This window comes from Ciconia boyciana, chromosome 20 (genome assembly GCF_034638445.1).
Source record: "Ciconia boyciana chromosome 20, ASM3463844v1, whole genome shotgun sequence".
Classification (NCBI taxonomy): Eukaryota; Metazoa; Chordata; class Aves; order Ciconiiformes; family Ciconiidae; genus Ciconia; species Ciconia boyciana.
In genome coordinates this window covers 3,423,449-3,443,572 of record NC_132953.1, presented here as the reverse complement: position 1 = coordinate 3,443,572, position 20,124 = coordinate 3,423,449, and the positions used below count along the sequence as shown (strand labels likewise).

The 20,124-nt window shown below is 48.9% G+C and overlaps 1 protein-coding gene and 1 long non-coding RNA gene across 5 annotated transcripts in view; one reads left to right on the top strand and one right to left on the bottom strand.

The window, feature by feature from the left end:
- The window catches only part of JAM3 (junctional adhesion molecule 3), a 32,595-nt gene extending 13,027 nt beyond the window's left edge, over nucleotides 1-19,568 (bottom strand). Inside the window, exon 1 of the mRNA XM_072884602.1 lies at nucleotides 19,393-19,568. Within this exon, the coding sequence (XP_072740703.1) occupies nucleotides 19,393-19,450 (58 nt within the window). The 5' untranslated portion in view covers nucleotides 19,451-19,568. The remainder of the gene's footprint in view (nucleotides 1-19,392) is intronic.
- Nucleotides 1,725-18,433, top strand: LOC140661837 (uncharacterized). Of its 4 annotated transcripts, XR_012045912.1 has the most exons (9): nucleotides 1,725-1,850; nucleotides 4,735-5,026; nucleotides 5,996-6,121; nucleotides 12,941-13,280; nucleotides 14,945-15,125; nucleotides 15,837-16,098; nucleotides 16,293-16,415; nucleotides 17,111-17,214; nucleotides 18,159-18,433. It is a non-coding gene; the product is annotated as an uncharacterized lncRNA (long non-coding RNA). The 4 variants fall into 4 exon arrangements; XR_012045913.1 differs by lacking the exon at nucleotides 15,837-16,098 and having other exon boundaries at nucleotides 14,987-15,125; XR_012045910.1 differs by lacking the exon at nucleotides 15,837-16,098.
- Nucleotides 19,569-20,124: the final 556 nt, after the last annotated feature.

The window sequence follows — 20,124 nt, the reverse complement described above, 5'->3', positions numbered from 1 at the left end:
TCTCAGTGCTTCAGGCTCTTTACCCTCCTTCCTTTCTGTCCCCAGTGCATCTCACTGCGACTCCGCAATGCAACTTGTGCCAGTGTAGACAAGGTGGTGTAGGGTAGGCAACGCGGCATGGCGTAGCAATGAGATACCAAAAAATACCTAACCCACTCTGGCTCTGGTAAGTTTTGGCGGGTTTTTTTTTGTCCAGCTGTCCCTTGGCTGGGGTTTTGGGAATAGCTTAAGGGACTTAAATGTACTCGTGATATATAAAGACTGGATTTATAAAGGGTGTATAAATGCGTGGGCAGGGAATGAATGGCATACCTCATTCTTATTGAATTTCAGTGGGAATTAGGCATCCTATTGATCCTCATTTACATTTTTAGGTGTCTCACTACCTTTCTAAGTGACAGTTCATATAGGTCTGTTTGAAAAACCCAGCCTATGCCATCAGATGCAGTCAGTAGGATTTTGCTTTGTAGTACTCAGTCTTAACTTTCAACTCTTGCCTCCAGTCCAAGGAGCTGGCTGTATGTTTGCTCTGGCATCCAAGTTGCAGGTTAAAAGCCCCTTCAAGCTGACACAAGGGAGCAGGCAGGTGGACCGTGCTGGTCAAGTGACCAGACATTGCTGTGTGCCTTTCTTTTATTCCAGTTTTCCATGGTGCCTCCCCGAGATCAGCAAGCCAAGCCTGACTCACGGGTGGGCTGCCCTGCTAGAGAACAATGTAGATGTGCAGCGAGAGATTAGCGAACAAAAGCTTAGGAGTGTCTCCGTTCAAATTAAGTAACAGATGGACCTGGTCTGTGTGGGAGCTGATAACAGTTATGAAAAGGCCATCACCAGACTGTGGCCAGCCCACCCTGGAAAAAAACTCACTCGGTCGTAAATCCTCTGTGCTGTTATAGCTGCTTGTGATAGTAAGGCTTTATTTTTACCAGCTATCATAAAACAGCATGACTTATTTTAGATGCATGGCTTGTACTGCTCAGTTAAAAGGGTGCCAGCTCTCTGATAGACACCTACAAACAGAGGAGATGTGCCCGCCTGGGCAGGGAACATGAAGCATAATTAACCCAGAGAAGGCAAATGCAGTATTACAGAGCAGAGTTTGGCGCTCCACATGGTTCTGGCTTTTGCTTTTCTCCTCTCCTAGGTACCTAGCTGATAGCACTTGTTTATTCTGAAATGCTGATAATAAGGGAGTCTCTGGTGGTCTCGGCAGGACCAGGACCCCACAGGACAAAGTTGTGTGGAAAACCATTGAGTATTTGCATTCATCTGAAGATGTGAAAATTTTGGATTTTGCTCTGAATTCACTCTCTTCCTGCTCACCACTAGAGAAGGCAAGGAGATGCCTGTCTGCCAATAGAGTACATACAGTTCTGGAACAAAATCTCAACCTGTTTAAATCCCCTGACTTAAACCAGCACCTGAAAGACCTGACTGCATTTGCTGCAGAGAAGAGGGCTCATTAGCATCCAGGCCATGCACACAATCTTTTTTCCTTCCTTTTTTTTTTTCTTTTTTCCCCCTTTTGGACAGGAGGATTTACTGTTCTACCTCCTAATCAGACAGCAAAGCCATTGGTATACACACAGCTTACACACCCACACTCAGTAGTGAAACAGGTTGCTATCAAGGAGATCCAGAGCCCTCTTAAGACAAAAACCTCTCTGCAAAGCAGTCTCCTTCTGCAGCAAACCTTCGTCCTCTCTCCCATGCAGGGAGGGAAGTGTAGGTGTTGCCTGGTGAAGACCGCACAGTGCTTTCTGATGGTTTCCCAAAGTTTGGTTTCATCACATTGGGATGCAGCTGCAGACACACTGCCTCAAATATCCACCTGACAAGGGCTTCTGGAGGTAAGAATTTCACAATCTTTGGTTGCAGTTTTGCTCATGGCATTGCAGTGTTTAGAGATGAGATATTAAGGCCCTGCATATCTGCACCTTCACAAAAATGAGACAGCCTATGCTCAAGATCAGATTTGCACACCACCCACTTTGCAAATCCTTAGGCCTGTGCTAGGAGGAGGCATCATGAGCCATGCTCCAGAGCTGTCTGAACAGGGAGAGTTCAAGCTTACTCACAGCCTTAGCATAAGCCTGAGCTCTTGGCTGGACATGTTGAGCTTGGACCTAGTCCACCAGTAGGTTCTCATGCTCTGCTCTGCCTAAGGGAGCACAGATGCTGTAGGAGAGAGCCAGAGCTAAGCCGATGGCTAGCAACCTGGGGAGAAAGCTCCCAGGTCGGAGGGCCTAGCACGCTTAGCCCATTTTATTGAAATAGATTTTCACCTGTCAGATCAGACACGGCTCGAGAGACCAAGACCCAGCTCCGCAAAGGTATTTAAATGCTGTTGACATTAAGGGGAAGATGGGCATTTAATACTTTGCAGATGTGGCTGTACGTGCCTTGCCCAACATTTTAATCTGTGCATGATCTGGTCCTAGCTCTCCTGTCTTCCCAAGCTCATACCCCAGTTTCTGGCTTTTCTCCTGGAAAGGACTGAACGTACGTGCAAGACAGGAGAGAAGCAATACTTGGGTGGATGACTAATACTTAATACTTAAAAGAGATTAAGATGGAAGCAGCAAGGGCTAGAGAGTTTGCAGCATGTCAGATTGCATCTCTTTCTGTAACAGAATTTCGGGCCATCTTCAACTCAAAGAAAAGATGGAAGGAGTTAGAATTTGCCCCTCAAAATCTGGAATGAAGGGTAACAGAGAGGGAACAGAAAAGAAACATGAATAGGAAAGCTGTGCATAGAAGAGGCTGTTATTACCAGCCCTTGCACTCCTGAATTGCTTCTCCCTTCCCAAGAAAGAAACGCGAGGCTGAACTGAAAATCTCATTTTCCTTGGGTAAGCAACGTGGAATAGGGCACGTGGCTTCTGCGTTGTATTAGATACCACTAACCAGGGGACTGAGTCCTGCCCAGATCATTTATTTTGCCTTGCTACTGGCCTCTAAGGTCAAGCCCCTTACACAGATGCTTTGGGCTTGCAATGTTATGCTGACTCTCCAGGAGGAAAAAAACAGGGGCAGGTGGCCTTACTGTGTGGCTCTGAGGGAAGGCCATTAGGCAGGAGAGCTTCTAATTACGGCTGCACCAAGTCTTTGGCAAAAGCCAGAAGAGAAATAAGGCAACAAGGAAACAATTACAGATCACTTGGCTAGGAATGTATCAAAACAGTCACATTGTACTGAGCCCTGTTCTTGCCATTTTCATTAACAAATGGACAGTGTAATTACATCTTCAAACTGGTCTGGCTCACAGCCAAGACGGACCATGAAAATTAGTGCATTCACAGAAAATGGGACATGGGAAGATCTCAGGAGGTCAGCCCAACCCCACCTCTGCTTTACGGCATGAAAACCCAAGGAATACAGCTGGCTGGGCCCCGGATGTCTGCTGAGGTTCTCACATGCAGTGTTTCCCCATGATCATTTTCATCTGTTTAAATGCTGTACATTTATCAGTTAAGCCTCAGTCCCTTCAAATTCAGTGTCCCCTGCAATTCGGTAAGGATGTACAGTTCCAGTTCACTGGAGGAAAAAAACTGAGGAGTGGGAAGCCACAGGAAGAGTAAGGAACATACTGTCTCAGCCGGTATATCTCAGAGTGCATATACCACTCTGTGATCTGTTTACCGGATGAGAGTGCCTTACAACAGCAAAAGCAAAGGCCAGGAACAAAAATGGTGAGCACTGAAGAGAAGTGGGAATATTTGCACAGGGCAGATTTGAAACGAACCCTTCCTGCCTATTCCCACTTGCCTTCCATTGTTTCCCTAGCCAGCCCCAAGAATTGCCATACAGGCACATCTACGTTATTTCTCACTTCAGCAAGTCCCTTTCCTCCCAAAAGTGGCAGATGCTGATACCAAATTAGTGCAAAGTGGGAGGGAACCAGCAGATAACTGTGATAAGAGCCAGGGGCAATGGTCTTCCTCCTGTCCTCTGCCTTCCTCCCGGCAGGGCTCTCATTGCAGCAGACAGATGCTAAGAGAAGTCTCCAGGGCAGAGTCAGATCAGCGAGACATGGCAGGGATCTATGGACAGGATCAGGGAGACAGAATGAACTGTAATGGAAAAGGGGCAAGTTCCTTTATTTTTGTCTTGTGTGGGAATTTGACTCAAGGATTGCTGAGAATCTCATAAGCCAAAGTGACGTTTTCCAGGCTGAGCGCCAGCCAACGCACAGACTTGATCTCAGCAGGTATTTGACTTCGACAGGAGCTAGGATGCTCGGTACCTGCCTGACCCTGGCTTTTGATGAGGACACATATATCAAAAGCTGCCTGAAATGCAAAGACAGGAAATAAGCGGATATGCTATCAGCACCAGGCTTTGCAATACTCTTTAGTGTCTGGCTGTGTCCCAACCATCAATACAGAGACTCGCAGGGTTTTAGCCTATAATCCTCTACTCCTCTGTCTGTGACTCTAATCTCTTGATCCTCCATTCTCCTCCAGCCTATAGCTTGACCAACAAAACACAGATCTGAAGTTCTGCTTATCAGAGACCAACCATGTCATCTTCCTGTGGAAAATGGGAGTTGGGAAGAGAGTAGTAGTCATCAGAGCCAAGAGCTGAGAGTAGGCTAGAGAAGGGAACAGGAGAGGGTGTGAGCAAGCACACAGAGAAATCATTTATGACAAGACTGAAAACAGCTCTCTCTTTAAGAACATTTTTTCCGATTTTACAGTATAATTTTTGTCTTTTGTGTGTGTATAATTCTAGCCTCGGGTATAAAACAGAATTGTCTAGCTAATGCGTTGCACAAAACATGTACAAATGAACATTGCAAGAGACTGACTGCAGGCACCAAGGGAACATTCACATCTGCCTATGAGCGTGCGACCAAGAGCCTGTGAAACTACTGCTGTCATTCCACACTGGAGAGGTGGGGCCGTCTTCTGTAAGGCAGCTTTGAAGCTTTGCAGTGAATCTGTCAGAACAAAGGATGCAGATCTACAAGGGAAGAAGGCATTCAGTAGAAAGCTGCACGAGCCACGTGCAGGCCTGAAGACATGTGAGTTGGGGCAATATTGTTCTAAGGGCAGCCCTGAATCACGGGAAAAGATGTGAAAAGACTTACCTTGTTAACATCAGCCTGAGCATAGGCTGCAAACCTGCATAGGGAGTTGTGCTGCAGGGTTCAATAGAGATTATTTTCTTAGGAAGTACATCGGGAATTAAAGGGAGGCCAAATGAAGTCACAGACAAGACAAAGATGAAAAGCTTTACATGGAGCACTATTAGGAATATGCTGGCATAAATGAGCAGGGGAAGAGGGAGGAAAGTAATGCCATGGCAGAGCAAAGAGTGAGGATGAAAGCCATTCTGGCTTGTCCCAACCTGGATTCCTGACCAAGGCAAGCTTGTTCAATAGAGCAGAAACAAGCCTTGGCATGGAGGGGTTAAAAGATTACTTGTCCTGGGAGAGTTGAGTTAGCCACGTATCTGGGAACGAACTTCTCCCAGACCCTGACTTGTTTTTCTCCTTAAACATCTCCTGCTGCTATTTTTAGCAGAGAATTTTCTCAGCCAAACGCTCCCAGTTGAGTCCTGGTCAGAGGCCCTTTTCCCAGAGAGACACAGGCTCAGCAGCAGGAGGGTTGCTGCTCTGCATGGAAGATCATTCCTGGCTATGTGCTGCTCCCCAGTTCAGCTTAGCTCTGTTTCATTGTCCTGCCAGCTTTGGGGTTTACATGTCACACTGCCAGGCCTCTCCTGAGGCATGGGAGACAATCCCCCCACCAGTCTGGTGCAGGCATATTAAATGCTCTCACAGACCCTAAAAGCCAGGGGAGGCTGCAATCTGGTCTGCAATTTCAGAAGCACCTAAGGAAGAGGGTGGACTGGGCTTGATAACCGCCTGCAGGCTTTTTAGGAGTATGAATGGTGAAAAAGGTGGGAAGGAGATAGAAAGAAATGATTAGGCTGACATTAATAACAGGATCTGCTTCTCAGCACTAAAATCTATTTGGATTCTTTCCAGTTCCTCCAAGGGAAACCATGGAAGCCTTTATTGTTCATAAAAGTTGCAACTAAAATCGGACTGGATAAAGCTTAAGGAAATACCTCTCAGACGACAACCCTACTTTGGCTGCTGGAAACAAATGAGGTAACTCCCTTCCTCTTCTCTGGTTCTCTTGGGGCCCTTATTCCTCCTTAGCCGAAATGCTAACCTGTCCATCAGTCCATCACTCCCTTCCCCTGGCTCCTCGCTGCTCAGCCTCCAGCACCGAGCAAGCTCTCTGCCTGCTCAGGCTGTCTGCCTATGTGCAATTAGCGATGTGTCAGTGAATGTTTGGGGTGGTTCACAGGGAAGCAATGCTCGTAACTTCTTTTATCTACAGCTTGATTTAATACCTGCCTGCCAGAGATGGGCATTAAATCAAAAGGCCAGATCAGGGCATATAGATGGACAAATTGAGTAAAACAGGAATTAACCCCTGGCTTGTCTGTGCTGATGCGCAGGGGACCCAGGAGGATCGAGCGCTCTGGATCCTGTGAATGAAGCATGGGGAAGGCTGCAGTCCAGCGCTGGAGAGCAGCAGTGGTCGGTTGGTTACAGCAGAGCCACAGTCAAGAAGGTCCCTCTAACAATGGCCCCTTCTTGGTCAGTGTATCTGTTGCCTGTGTGTCTTGGAGTCACGTCAGTGAAGCAAACAGATTGGGAACATATTTGTACTCCCCACAGCAGTACAGAAGCCAACCCAGACAGAGGAGAGCAAGCTGGGCTCTTTTCTGCTCCTTGCCTCAGTGCCAAGTTTCCAGCTCTGCTTGAAACCTGTGGCCGAGCCCTACTTTGGCAGGGGTGAAGGGAGAGGACAGGCAGGGTCAGGAAATACTCTGCTTTCAGCTCATGTTTGCAGAAGTTGGCAGCTGGCTACAGGAGAGGGGAGCCAGACCGAACTCAACTGCGCACCTCTGAAGGCCCCCCAAGAGATTAAATCTGGCACTGTGTGCCTTTGCCCTTCTCCCCAGCTATGCTTAAGCAAATGGGGCCGAGAACAGCAGTCACCTGGACAACCCACAGATGCTGCACGAGGGTTTGTCCCAGTAGCAACAGCTACCTTCAAAAAGCTTCCCCAAGCCCAGCAGGAATCCCAGGAGCCCAGGACTTCTCTCTTGACCTTCATGTGCACATTCCAACACATGGGCACTTAACCTTTGAGGCTCCTTTGAAAATCCCAGTGACAGCGTTTTACGGATGAGTATGTTTCCCCTAACATCTGCCCCTTGTATCAGATGCTGCCAGAGCCTCTCTCTCTTCTGGCTCTGCTCCCAGCTGAAGGACAGACAATAGGCATTTGAATGCAGTCTCCACTTCCCCTCCCAAACAGCCTGGGGGAGATGGCACATCAGAGCCAAGACCGCGCTGACAGCACAGCTTGCCAGCCAGCGACAAGTCTCTCTAGATCATGGCCTGCCTTTTCTTCCCCTCCCAGTGTAGCTGAACCACTGGCTACAGTTGTTACTGGGCACGCAGGCCAGCTCTGCTGGGCAAATCCTGGCAGCATCCAGCTAGCCAAACTGAGGAAGTCTTTTCTCAGCATACTACTGCTGGAGCCAGCCTGATCCCTCTTCGAATGCTGCCAAAATCAACTGACCTCCTGGATTCCCAACCCTGCCGGCCAGAGCACTGGTTAATGGACCTCTCCTGTACCTCTCTGCCATGCCAGCTCACCTGGAAACACACTGGCCACCTCTTGGACTTCCCCTTCCTCACCCTTAATAGCATCTAGCTGCAATTAACTGATCCAGGCAGGGCATGGGGCACAGAGAGGAGCAGTTCCACCTGCAGGAGGTTCGACAAGGGTTCAGCGAGAGCTGGCTTGGATTCTCCTGAAGAACCATTGTTCCATCTTTCTAGAAATAGCTCTGCTTCTCGCATCCTGGAGCCATTCAGCCTGTTTGGCACCGTTTCTGCTGTTTCAGAGACAACAACAGAGAGTGAGAAAAACCTGTCTAGACACCGTTTACCTTCCATCGACTCCCATTGCCACATCAAAGCACCACTTCAAACAAACCTGCAAACTGGCCAAGTAATAATCCCCAGCTCTCCTGTGCCTGCTCCAGCCAGAGGCAGTCAGACCCATCCCATCATGCTTCAGAGTTCATCTTTAATCCAGGCCCTTCTGACAACAGGAAGAGAGGTAGGATGAAAAATCTCATTACAGGAACATCAACAGAAGTTACCTGGCCTCAGACTACTCAAGTGGGGGCTGTGTCCTTTCTGCTCGGCATCCAGGTACAAGCACAAATCTCACCTGCTTCCTATTGGCAATCTGCAAACCTCCAGCTCCTTTGAATAGCACCCATACAAGGTAGTCCTCTTGGCAGTCCCACTTGTTCCACCTGCTCAGATGCTGGATCCCTTACCTTTCCAAAGCCATGCACATGACTGCTGAGCAAGCTTTGCTACAACTCAGAGATCAAAGAATATCCTCCTATGGCACCCATGGAAATGGAGGTCAGCAAGAGCTACAAGCAGCTTATCCACCGTTGAGGCAGCAAGTCACTATCAGAGCAGGACAAAGTCACACGAGCTCAGGTAAATGCTCAAGATACCTTGAAACCAAGGGAGCTGGAGAGGCTTTTAGGTCACTTGAGCACAAGTTACTTGAAGTCACTGCTTTGGGGAAGCACCTGGCACTAGCATCAAGCACTGACCCTATGCAGCCACCACAAGAGCAACATCTAGCTCATTATTTTAATAAGGGTCCTTTGAAATACCTTCTGTGTGAGAGACAGCTAAGAAAATCCAGTCTGGCTTTATTCTGTCTCAGGCAGAAACAGCCTTTATTTAGCAAAATGCTGCTAACAGCTCTGTCTCATTAGTCAGTGTTTAGGGAACCAGGCTGCAATTGTTCTGAAGTCTGGCATTGCAGAAAGAGCCTTGGTAATGAGGTCTACAGGAGACGATTCCTCCTGACAGGCTCACAATGACCTAGAAATCCTACTTAATTCCCTGTCAGTAAAAAGTGCTGAGTAACAGCAAGGTGCAGAGGCACTGGGGGCTGATTTGAGAGGGAGGCTGCAGCCTCTGTTCACACTTTGGTCTGTGATGCAAGAGCTCTAGGGTGGAAAAGCCAGCACTGCTCAGCTATGCAGCAGCTCCCCAGATAAAGCAGAGGGGAGGCTTGCCAGGCAGATAGACAGGGGTTTGCTATGGGAAGGTTTGTAGCCTCATCTGTAAAAGGCTTGCCACCACATAGAGCGTGCAGAGTGCTGGGAGCAGAAGCCTCTGTTTAACACAACAGTAGAGACAGGAGCAGGCACTTGGAAACAGCCTGGCGCTAGCTAGGGCTCCTTTGAAGCCCCCTCAACGGCAGCACCTGGGTGCAGTCTTCTCAGTGCAGTAGGCATCGTCTCCTCTGGACCACGCTTGCTTGCAAAACGTGCCAAAACCCTGCCAAAGGCTTTAACTCCCTGACTCAAATAGCTCGACTTTTACCTATGTTCCTAGGCCTAGCGTGCCCAGCAGCTCACCAACTTCATCTGCACAGCTACCGTTGCTACCAGCAGAGACCGTGGTACTGCGGAGGCAGCCTCTCCTGCCACGTATTGGAGTCGCGCAGGTGCCGTTTCCTCTCACATGGACTTGGGATGAGCAGCGGCTCTCTGCCGCACCAGGCAGCGTGCGTGCCCCAGAGGTGTTGTTGAGCTTTTGACGCATTCTGCCCCAACCACTTTTCCCCGTTTCCTTGGAGGAAAATGCAGCAGGTTGGCACAGGCTTGGGCCACAGACACACTACTTTCAAGTGGTTTGTTTTTGACAAGCAGCGTGCGTACCGTGGTTAGGAACCTCTGGGCTGGATGGCCCAGAGCCAGCTAGGCCAGAAGATGAGGTAGAGGGACTGAGCTGGAATGCGGGCTGGATACAGCTGACCTTGAAAGCCACCCCCAATAAAGACCCTTACAGGCATGTGCTTGCCACCTGTTTCAGCCAGCAGACGAGGGACTAAACCAGGAATTCTGGAACTGAATGCAGAGTCTGTTAAAGAGTGGTCTGAAGACTCCCACCCACATGAAGCTGTCGCTGATGTGTGCTCTCTTACAGATCCTTGCAGAGGAATGCATCTTTGCCCATCATGTGCAAGACTGCTACTCGCATACTGCAAATGCAGCCCTGTTTAAAGTACAGCTCAAATCCGCAAAGGACTGCTGTAAAAAAAGAAATGTGGAAATGAAATCACCAGCCGAAACAGTGTCTAGAGACAACTCAAGCCAAGTCCCTTGAATGTCAGCACCAGAAGGAGGGCTCTGGAATGGAGAACCTAGCTCGCTCTGCACCAGCTCTGCTGGCACAGACAGAGGATCTGCCTCAGAGACATGAGGAAAAGACATATGCTGAGAAAGGAAGGACCAGCTTTATTTTACCAGCCTGTGTTCCCACCAGAGATGTGCTTTAAAGACTGCCTTGCAAAGTAGGAATTAAATCCAAAGGTGCCTATGCATCTTCCTTGCTGTCATCCCCTTATCGGTTATCTCCAGCCTGCTCTGAGCCAGAAGATGAAAGGATCGTAACAACACTTATCTTCCCACTTAAGAACATGCTTAACAGCTTGCTGTTAAAGAGGAGGACACTCAAGCCCAGGGAAGCAGCTGTAAATTCTGCAAATGGGCTCCCTCGCATTTCTTTGAAGGAGCTACTGCTTCTCAATGAGGGACACAGATACAAAAAGGAAACCAGGGAGGGAGGAAAAGAGGGAAGCCTTTGTAGCAAAGAAAGACTTTGCCTCATGTCCAGAACTTGAAGCTGAGTGACAGATGTGAGACGTATGACATGTGTGTCTCAGAAGTGACCGAGGATGAGCCAGGAATTGAAAAGCTCTTGGGAAATATTTAAGCAGCCAGAATTATGACATGTTTGTCACTAGAGCACAAGAAGCTCCAAAAACATGCTCTCCTCGAGACTGTGCAGCGTTACAGCCAAGAAGGTTAGGGATCCCCTTGCATGCTGCAGGCAGAACTGCTGCACGCAACCCAGATCCGGCTGTAACGGTTGAGGCCAGGTCACTGCACATCCTCTGTGCTTCTCCCACAGAGCATGCTGCCTCATCTCTGAATTTGACCCTCATCTCCCCTCTTCGCAGAGCTACTTGTTATCACAGTGAACCTGAGTCCAGCTTGCCTTTGTCATTTAATAGCCGAGTCAAACTGTCAAAACGGCCAAATAGGATCTGTTCCAAATATTTGCAGAAAGAGGAGGATCAAGGAGCCTGCAGCAGAACACCAGGAGCCTCCCCGGGCGAGGAGAACAAGCGCTATTGTTGACCAACAGCAGGCTGCTGGCAGGCGACGAGCAACGTCAGGAAAAAGCCCCCGAGCCCTCCCATGCGCTCAGAGCACCGCAAATGAACTGGAATCTGGAGTCCCCCTCTGTCCCCTGGCAAAGCCCCAGCGATCCAGCGCTGCAGACTTACCAGCCCTGATCGTAGCTCAGCTGTTGACTTGGAGAACTCAAGGCGCAGTTGGCAACTGGGAGAGGGGGGCACCCGAGTGCCTTAGAAGCTGCTGCCAGCCCAAACGCAGACTTCAAAGGGCTTATCTTGCCCTGTTGTGTGGGAGAGCATGCAGTGCCTGTGGGTGAGGACAGCTGTGTGTTGGCCAGGCCCACCAGAGGATTTTTGATGGAAGAAGAAAGAAGTTAGTACCTGGTTTAACCTCCCCTCCAGCATGCACAAGGCAGCTTTGGCAGGCAGAACTCCGCACTGCCCTGTTATTTATGGGATGTTGAAAACTGGCCAAAACGAAGGGAAAACACCAGGTACATAAGGATGCTTACCAACTCAAATAGCCGGTTCTGCTTGAGGGAGAACCCATGAGACTCAGGAGGCGATCAGAAGGCACTCTGCCTTTCATCTCCAGATCGCCAGTTCAAAGGCAACTCCATCAGCACTGACCAAGCTGTAGCCAACTAATAGCTATTTGCTCGTGCACAAGAAATTAGATAAGCCATTGCCTCCTGGCTCCCTGCGAAATCAGACTAGCCCCATCGATGTACACTACGTGCAATCTCAGCAGAGTAGCTAAGACCAAAGAGGGAAACAAACCAGCACCTCCTCTGCTGTAGAGGCTACTAGATCAACAAGATCCGTGGCGGTTGAAGCTAACTCATTTCATGGCATGTGCATCCAGCCCTGTCAGCAAAGCACGGATCATTCACGCTACTAGGGGGTTGTGTATTACTCCTTCCACCTTGGTTGTTGGTATCTAAACACCTCAACAAAAACAAGCCACTCTTCCAAGGATGGGGGACTCCCACCGGCCGGGGAAGTCAGGGCTGGTCCAGAGGTGCAAGTCACTGTTGTGCACAGAGCTGGGACTTCCCCTTCTAAAGTATGTTACTGATGCAGAGGACCTCACTACTACAGAGCGGATGTTTTCCAGGCTCTAAAAATAACTAATTCCAAACAACATGGTGGGTATAAAGAAATATTTATCTTGGGCTTTTGCAGAGATCAATGCAGAAGAAAAAGATTAAAGCAAAGATTTAAGTGTGTATTAAAAATAGCTGTTGATAAGATCCTTGGAGGGGATAAAAGCTATTTTACAGAAGCAGCAAGAACTGCAGGACTTTGCAACACCTTCCCTGCCGTTAACTGTGTAAGCTCCTGGAAATCATTCAAGAGAATGTTAGCAGCCAGAGCGCCTCAGGAGGAAGTCCATTAGCAGGCAGCAATCTCCTTAATGGATCCTCGGGGTATGTGGTAGACGCTGCCTTGCCTATGGACACTCAGTTCTTTCCACTGCTGTGACTCAAGGGCTGCTCATGCAGCCATTATCATCCAATACTCTCAGGAATGCTCCTCACCTTTATGGCAGCCCAATAGCGTGATGAATTAGTCTTTTGGGTAGCTTTCATTGAGTGAGGACACAAATGGGTATAGTGAGATTTTTCTTACTCTTTTTTTTTTTTTTTTCCCGACAGCACCTAGCAAAGACACTTATCCGTGAACAGAAGCCGTACGTGCTACTGTAATGCAGGCAAAAGCAGCAACATCTATCAAGGCCTTTGTTTTCCAAGGATAAGCATCCTAGCAAAACAAAAATATTGTCTCCATGTCTGATCTTGGCCTGAAAGATCAAGCACAGCCTTGTACATTTATGCGCAGACAAAATCATTAAGTCCTCAGCTGTGCAACTGACTCCAATCGAGCAGGCTTGAGAGAGCACACAGCCACCCCGGAGAGATGTAAAGTGGCCGCAACCTTTCTACCGGGAATGAAAAGCAGGACTGCTGTGCAGAGCACTGCTGGCCCTGTTAAAAGGTAGGCTTGCTGTCTCAAAACAGTTCTCTTTCTTCACGGCATTGTTTGCCAGTCTTATTCCTTATTGCTAATGGAACAAAAATTCTGACTTACTTTGGATATGTAGAATATTATGGGCTCCTTCAGCAACCATTGAAGGACTTCATGGTTACACATCTTGAGACATACTGGACAAGACCGTCAAAAATGGCAGGTGAATTAGGTGTCTCAGGTGGGGGAGCGAGCAGGGAAGTTGGATGCTTTCAATGGACCTGAATTTTTAGAAGTATTATACTTCCACCCTTCAAAACGGAGTCTAAAACAAAGTGCCCCAATTTACATCCTACCCATAAAATGCTAGCCACTTATATAAGGAATTGCCCCAAAGTTTATTAAGGCGGGGATTTTCAGAAGAGGCCATGGGCATTAGAAACACCGCCTAGTAACGGGAACAAATCCCCTTAGATTTCAGTGGATTTCTCCAGAAAATCCACTGAAATCTAACCTAGCAGAAATTTTCTGCTGAGCAGAAAATCTGCTCAGCAGAAAATCTTACCTAGGCCACCAAAATATATTTTTAATAGTGCAATTAAAAATCTTGAAATACTGCTGAACATTGTCAACTGCTACCTTTTAGCCACATGCCAAAGATATAGTTAAGTCCCTGGCACACTGCAGTTTTAAAGCTCAATGCCTTCAAATGAGCTGGCTGTGCCCAAATGAATTAAGAGGACTCTTAAAAACCCCCTGATCTTACATTTGTGTTGTAATAATCAGGTACGCTGATGGGAGTAGGTTAGAGTGTGTTCTGGCTTTAACTCTGAAATCCCTGGGATTTATGACTTTAAAAAAAAAAACAAAAAGCCTTGAGCATTATCTGAACACAATTTCATCTACTTCATACATTGCTGCGCTGAAACCTTCATTTCCCCTTGTAACTGATTCTGTGTTAAGCCCTGTGCTCCATCCCACGAGGGGCACTACATAACCCAATACATTATATTATTTACACTGACAAGTGATTCTTGCATGACAGAACAATTCTCATTAATTTTTTGAGCTTATCTCAAGTACCTGTGGGCTGTCAGGTTACAGCACGTATGTGGCTGGTTTTCTTTTTAATTAGTTAATGCCAGGCCAGTGTTGACTGGACTCCCATTTGATGGCTCTCAGCAGTCTGCAGGTGAGTTCATGGGAATCCTACCCAACTGTGCTCTCAGGCGCAGGGGAAAATGCAGAGATGACTTTTTGTTGTTGTTGTTGCCAACTCCCATTTATAAATTTTGCTTCTGCATCTGCTGGTCTTTTCTCTGCCAGTTGTCTGGTTTGGAACATGCACCAAAAGCAATTTCCTTCAGTACCCAACACAGCAGAGAAGGAGCTTTGACAAGACACTTAAGAAGTGCAGAGGAACACCCTCTCTAGACCTTGCTTCTTGCATATTAGTTTTTTTCCTAAGAAATTTGAAGGCCTGGCTTAGGATGGTGCTCTAATAAGAACAGGGCACCAGCTCAATTATGCAGCTGTCTTGGTTTTGCACTTCCAAGCTGTGTGTTAGACAGCTGAATTTCTGCACAGAAGTCACACAAAGCTTTCCTACAGTATGAAATGCAGCAAGGCAATCAAAGTTAGCGACTGCTGAGGAAGAAGCGATAAGAGAACCTCAGCTGGCCATTCTTGTGCAGGAAACATCTTCAATATACACCTCCCTCAACGTTTATCCCCAGAGGAAGCCTTCTTGACCTCTGCTTATCTAAAATGAGGAGCAGAAGTTTGTGAGGAGTTGGTTATCCTTGAGACCGATGTTCTGCTGAAGTCCATGGAGTGCCTTGCTGTCCTGCTCCCCACAGATGTACTCTTTTGCTGGTAAGTTTCTAGAAAAAGAATTAAACTCTCCAAACAATACCTCTAATCTCAAGTTAATATTGAGGGTGTTAGCACTCTGAAGGATCATAAGCAAACAGAGACCTGAGCTTTCCAGCCAAAAAAAAGTCCAGTTTTTATGTTATTGTTTATTTTTCTGAAACTGAAAACTCTCACTTCCAGCATGGGAGTTTGAGGACTGCAACCCAGCAGGTATTTCCTCTGCCCCAAGCACAGCTATTGACAGAAGCGTATGCAAAGAGCAATCCAGGCCCTTTGGGTGAAAATTAAGAGCGAGTCCAGAACATTCATTAGTGCAATTAAAGCCATTAACTGGTTCTTAGGCCATGTCCTGACTCAGCAAAGGAATGGGTTTTGTGGCATGGTACACACCCTTACTCCTCTACTACATGGAACTGATGTTTAGTGGTTGAATTTGGTTTTGATCCTGTGTCTCATAAAAACATGATACTCCCTAGGGGCTCAGAGGGAAGGCAGACAGCCCTTATCAATTGGAAAAATATGGTGCAGTTCATATTCCAGTTGATAGAGAAGCCAGATTGAGAATGTAATTATCCTAATTAATTTTATATCTTGAATTCATCTCTTTTTATATAAACAGCAGTTTCAAAGCAGGCCACCAGCTTTTACGCATAGAGCAGTTGTTTTATCTTGTTGAGGGGCACGTTAGCAATACACGCTCTTGTTTTGCAGAAAAGGACTCTTAAGGACTCAGGATCCTGTTGGTCTGTGGAAATCTCTCCCCTTGCTAACTCCCTCCCACCACTTCACGCCTGCTCTGTAAGGCGTTCACGAGCCTTCTCCGGATCATCAGGGCTTGATGCAATCAACTGTGAAGCATTAGCTCTAAATATACAACTGGGAGGCCAGTTCTGCTTCAACACACAAACACTCATCGCTAAGGATGATAAAGCAGGGAACGCAATTTGCAAGAGAAACTTAAATAATAATCCAAGTAAGCTGCAAGGAAAGCAGGAGCAAGTCGGGGCTAATCAATGTTTTAGCCTTTGGAGATGGCTGAAGTTTGGGGCAAAACTGGCAGGAGACTCGGAATCCAGGCCCACCCACAGCCGTTATGTAAAGCAGCTTTTGCCCTTATTTGTGAAGCTAAATGCAGAGAAGCTCATTCCGCTTTATTTACTTGTTTAGGTGATTTTTGGCAACTCATCGTGTGTTCCTGGTGCAAATCCTCAGTGTGTGGACAGATAAATGAAAAACAGTTGCAGCGGGCCAAGAGACCCAGAATTCAACTTGTACAAGGAAAATAAACAGGTCAGTAAAAGAACCTAAGTTCACAATCAGAGCAACAGCTCAGTCCACAGCTCTTTCTCCTCACTAAAAAAAACACATTTTACTCTTTGAATCTACTTGGGCTTCAGTAACCAAGTAATTCTCAGAAGTATTCAGAGCAAGAGGGAATGTGCTGGTGTCACGTTCTTTGTCAACAGCTGTAAAGTAGATGTGCATCCAACTACTCTTTGGTGGTGATGCCAGATATTGCCTACCCAAATAGGAACACCAAGCCCTTCCTAAGAATTTTTTTGAAGATGTTATTAAGCGTCTGATTTTGGCATGGCTCTCAAAGCTGTTTGTCCCAATTTTGTACTGCCTGTTGAAAAGAAAGCAATACTGCAAATACTTCCCATCAGAAAGTACCAATAAGCAACTTATCAGAACTGCAACAGAGCTAACAACATTTCCACTGAGTGGTTTTTGGCACTGACAGCTGACTCGGAACAGTTGTTGGTGGCTGGGACAGATGGACTTCATATATTAAAAAAAAAAAAAGGAAATGAGAACTTTTACGCTGTAGATTTTGAAAAGCCCTTTGCAAAATCCAACATATTACCAAAACCTCAGAATTAAATCAAAGGGAGATTTGAATACCTTGAGCTTTAAAACTGAAATGTGCCAGGGACTTGCTGGATCAAGGACTACAAGGTATCAACATGTTTTATTTTCAACAGGAGTTTTGGGAAGGGCTCCACTGCTCTCCCCTCAGTCCCACATGTGAAATCCTCAAAATCCAAATGTTTGTTTCCATGGGGAAGCTTGCAACAGAGACCTCAAGGTAGGACATAACACTGATGTCAACTGTAAGCCCCACTTTCCATCACTGATGCCAATAACTTCCACTAGTATAACATCCATGGCGTTCCCCTGATGCGCAGAATCATTACATGCTTTTAGTGCCTAGAGCTGGGTATGCTCTGAGTACTCCTTGTTTCACTGGCTCCTGTTTCATGGCAATGTTTTAAGGCCATAATCGAGAGCAGGGTCCATTCTGGCAATAAGACTGTAGGAGGAGGCAATCCCTGCTCCGCAGCGCTTATAGCCTAAGCAGCACCTTATAGCCTAAAGCACACAGGTCAGAGTTTTGCAGCTTGGGATCTCAGCATCTCGTTAGCTTTGTCAGCTTCCTTTTGTGCCTTTTTTTCCCCCAAGTAGTCAGTTAGCATCAAACACATTCTTGTGGTCTCACTCCTATCTCGCTATCCAGCACCAACACTGCGGACTTCAGTACGTGTTTAATTTTACATACTGCTGACAGCGTAACCTTAACTTAGTGGGATGCCCCGCTGTATTTTAAGTCAAGAGTAGCGGAACAAACTTTTTTATTCTCAGCCTCACTTCTGCCCACTCTTTTGGGCTTATGACCCCAAATTTGAAAACAGCTGGAAATCATTGCAGGATGAGGCACTCCGATTTGGCCAGAACCCATAGTATTTAAACGGAGAGCAAATCCTGTTACCGCCTGGTTTACTCACCAGATAAGTGTTCTCAGGAAGAGGTGTGAAACTAGCCGTGTTTGGCTGTTTTTAGCAACTCTTGTCTGTCTAAAGAAATGCAGAAGTATCTGTAGTTCATTTCCAGTCTTGCTATCTTTTAGGCCAGATTCACCAGGACACTTAGGCACTGCTCACATAACGGAGGAAGGAAATGAAGTACCTTTCTACCTTGCAGCCCAACTGTAAGGAAAAGTTGTGTTAAGTCTGTCATTCTTCTCATTCAAAGGGAGCATCTGAATCCAGAGTTAGCACCTGGAAGACTACGTGATGCTCCAGGATCAGGCACTCCCAATTTCTCCTGCTGAAACTGTTTCTGCTACAAACCACAGTAAAGCAAGTGAACAACAGACCCTGGAGCGCGTGACAACCATCTCCTCGTTGCAGATGAGCGTCGGAGTCATCTTCTCACCCCTTTGCTTGCTTTTTTGGTAAATAGTGCCCAAATCTCACTTTATTTGAGGCCCAAGAGGCTCTGTGAGTTATTTTGGAGTCATTGGAGAATTGTTTTGTCCTTAGATAAACTGTTTGAAGTATTTCAATACACTTCAGTCTTGAGTTGACCCAAAACAGTTATTTGTGTGTCTGTACACAGGTGCATGAGTGCACAGCCCCGGGTATTTTAGTAATCAGTTGCTGGTTGTCACCCTAACCCCACTCCATCCCATTTTCTCCTTCTGCCGTCTGGGCAGGTTGGGGGAGGGCAAGGCAAGCCCACCGGCTGCTGTCCCCCTCCTCATCCCCCCCACTATTAATAGCCAGACAACAAATGAGCCCAAATTCATTCCTGAGCGGAATTAGCAAATGTTTTTGCAATTAAAACTGCAAACATTCATGCGGGGCCCCCGGAACAATAGGCGCCTGTGCCTGGTCTTGAATAGGCACTAGTGTCCGCCCTGCCTGCCTGCCGAGGCTGCACATTCCTGGCACCCTCATCCCTGGACCCGCTCCTCGCTGAGCTGGGCTTTTGGGCTGGTTCCCCCCTCTCTCGCCGCCCCCCCCCCCCGCCTCCCTGCAGCACCGGGTACCCGGCGGGGGAGCCGGCCAGCCCTGGCTGCGGGCGCCGGGGCTGGCCCCGGACCCCTCGTCCCGTCCCGTCCCGTCCCCCGGCACGGCGGCGCGCAGCCCCCGCTGCATCCCCCCGGGGTCGGGGCAGCGCATCCCATCCCTTCCCTCCCCTCCCCGGGACGGGGCTGGGGGCAGCGCGTCCCTCCCCACGCTCACGCCGGTACGGAGCCGGGGCAGCGCATCCCCCCCTTCCCCGGGGCCGCCACCGGGGTAGCGCATCCATCTCCCCGCTCCCCCGGCCCGCCACGGGGCCGGGGGCAGCGCATCCCGCATCCCCCTTCCCTCCCTTCCCCGGGGCGCGGCCGCGGCGGGGCCCGCCGCCCCGGGGATGCGGCCGGGGCGAGGCGGCCCCGCTGCCGCTGGCCGGCGGGGCGGCCCCGGCGGCCGGGACTCACCGAGCAGGGGCAGGAGCAGCAGCAGCAGCAGGAGGAGCGCCGGCCGCCGCAGCGCCATGATGGGGTGTGCGGAGCCGAGCCCGCCGCGCCGAGCCTGCGCACTGCCCGGGCGGCGGCGGGGGCGGCCGGCGGCGCCCCGGGGGCGGGGGGGGCCGCGCTCCCGTTGCCGCGGAAACCGGGCGGGGAGGCGCGGGTCGCGGCGCCTGGCACGGCGGGGGCCGGGGCCGGGAGGGGCCGGGGCGGCCCCGGGGCGGGGGGAGCGGAGAGCCGGCGCGTCCCGCGGGGTCCCGCGGCCGCCTGCCGGGGAGAGCGGCCCTGCGGGTGGGGAGAGGCGGCCGGCGAAGCGCGGCGGCCGGGGGACCGCTTGCGGAGCGCCGCGGAGGGAAACGCGCCGGCAGCGAGGAGCCGGGAAGCCTTTGGACGGTTTTGAGCCAGCAGAGGCTGGGAGTCGGCTTGAAGGCAGCGTTCCGCTTACCAAAACCCGTCCGAGCTGTGCTCTAGAGTGGCCGTTTTCCCCTGCGTTTAACGACAACCCCTCAACAGAGGAATTTCTTTGTGCGAATTTTCCCTAAAAACCTATCTCGTGTTGAACTGTGCGTTTCACTATAAACTTTTGAGCAACTCAAAGGAAGGGAGAAACGCACCCAACCAGCTGGGGAGAGCGCGCTGCTCCTGAGGAAGGAGCTTCCCTGAGCCCCCGTCCTGTGCCAAATTGCTTCCGACACAGCCACG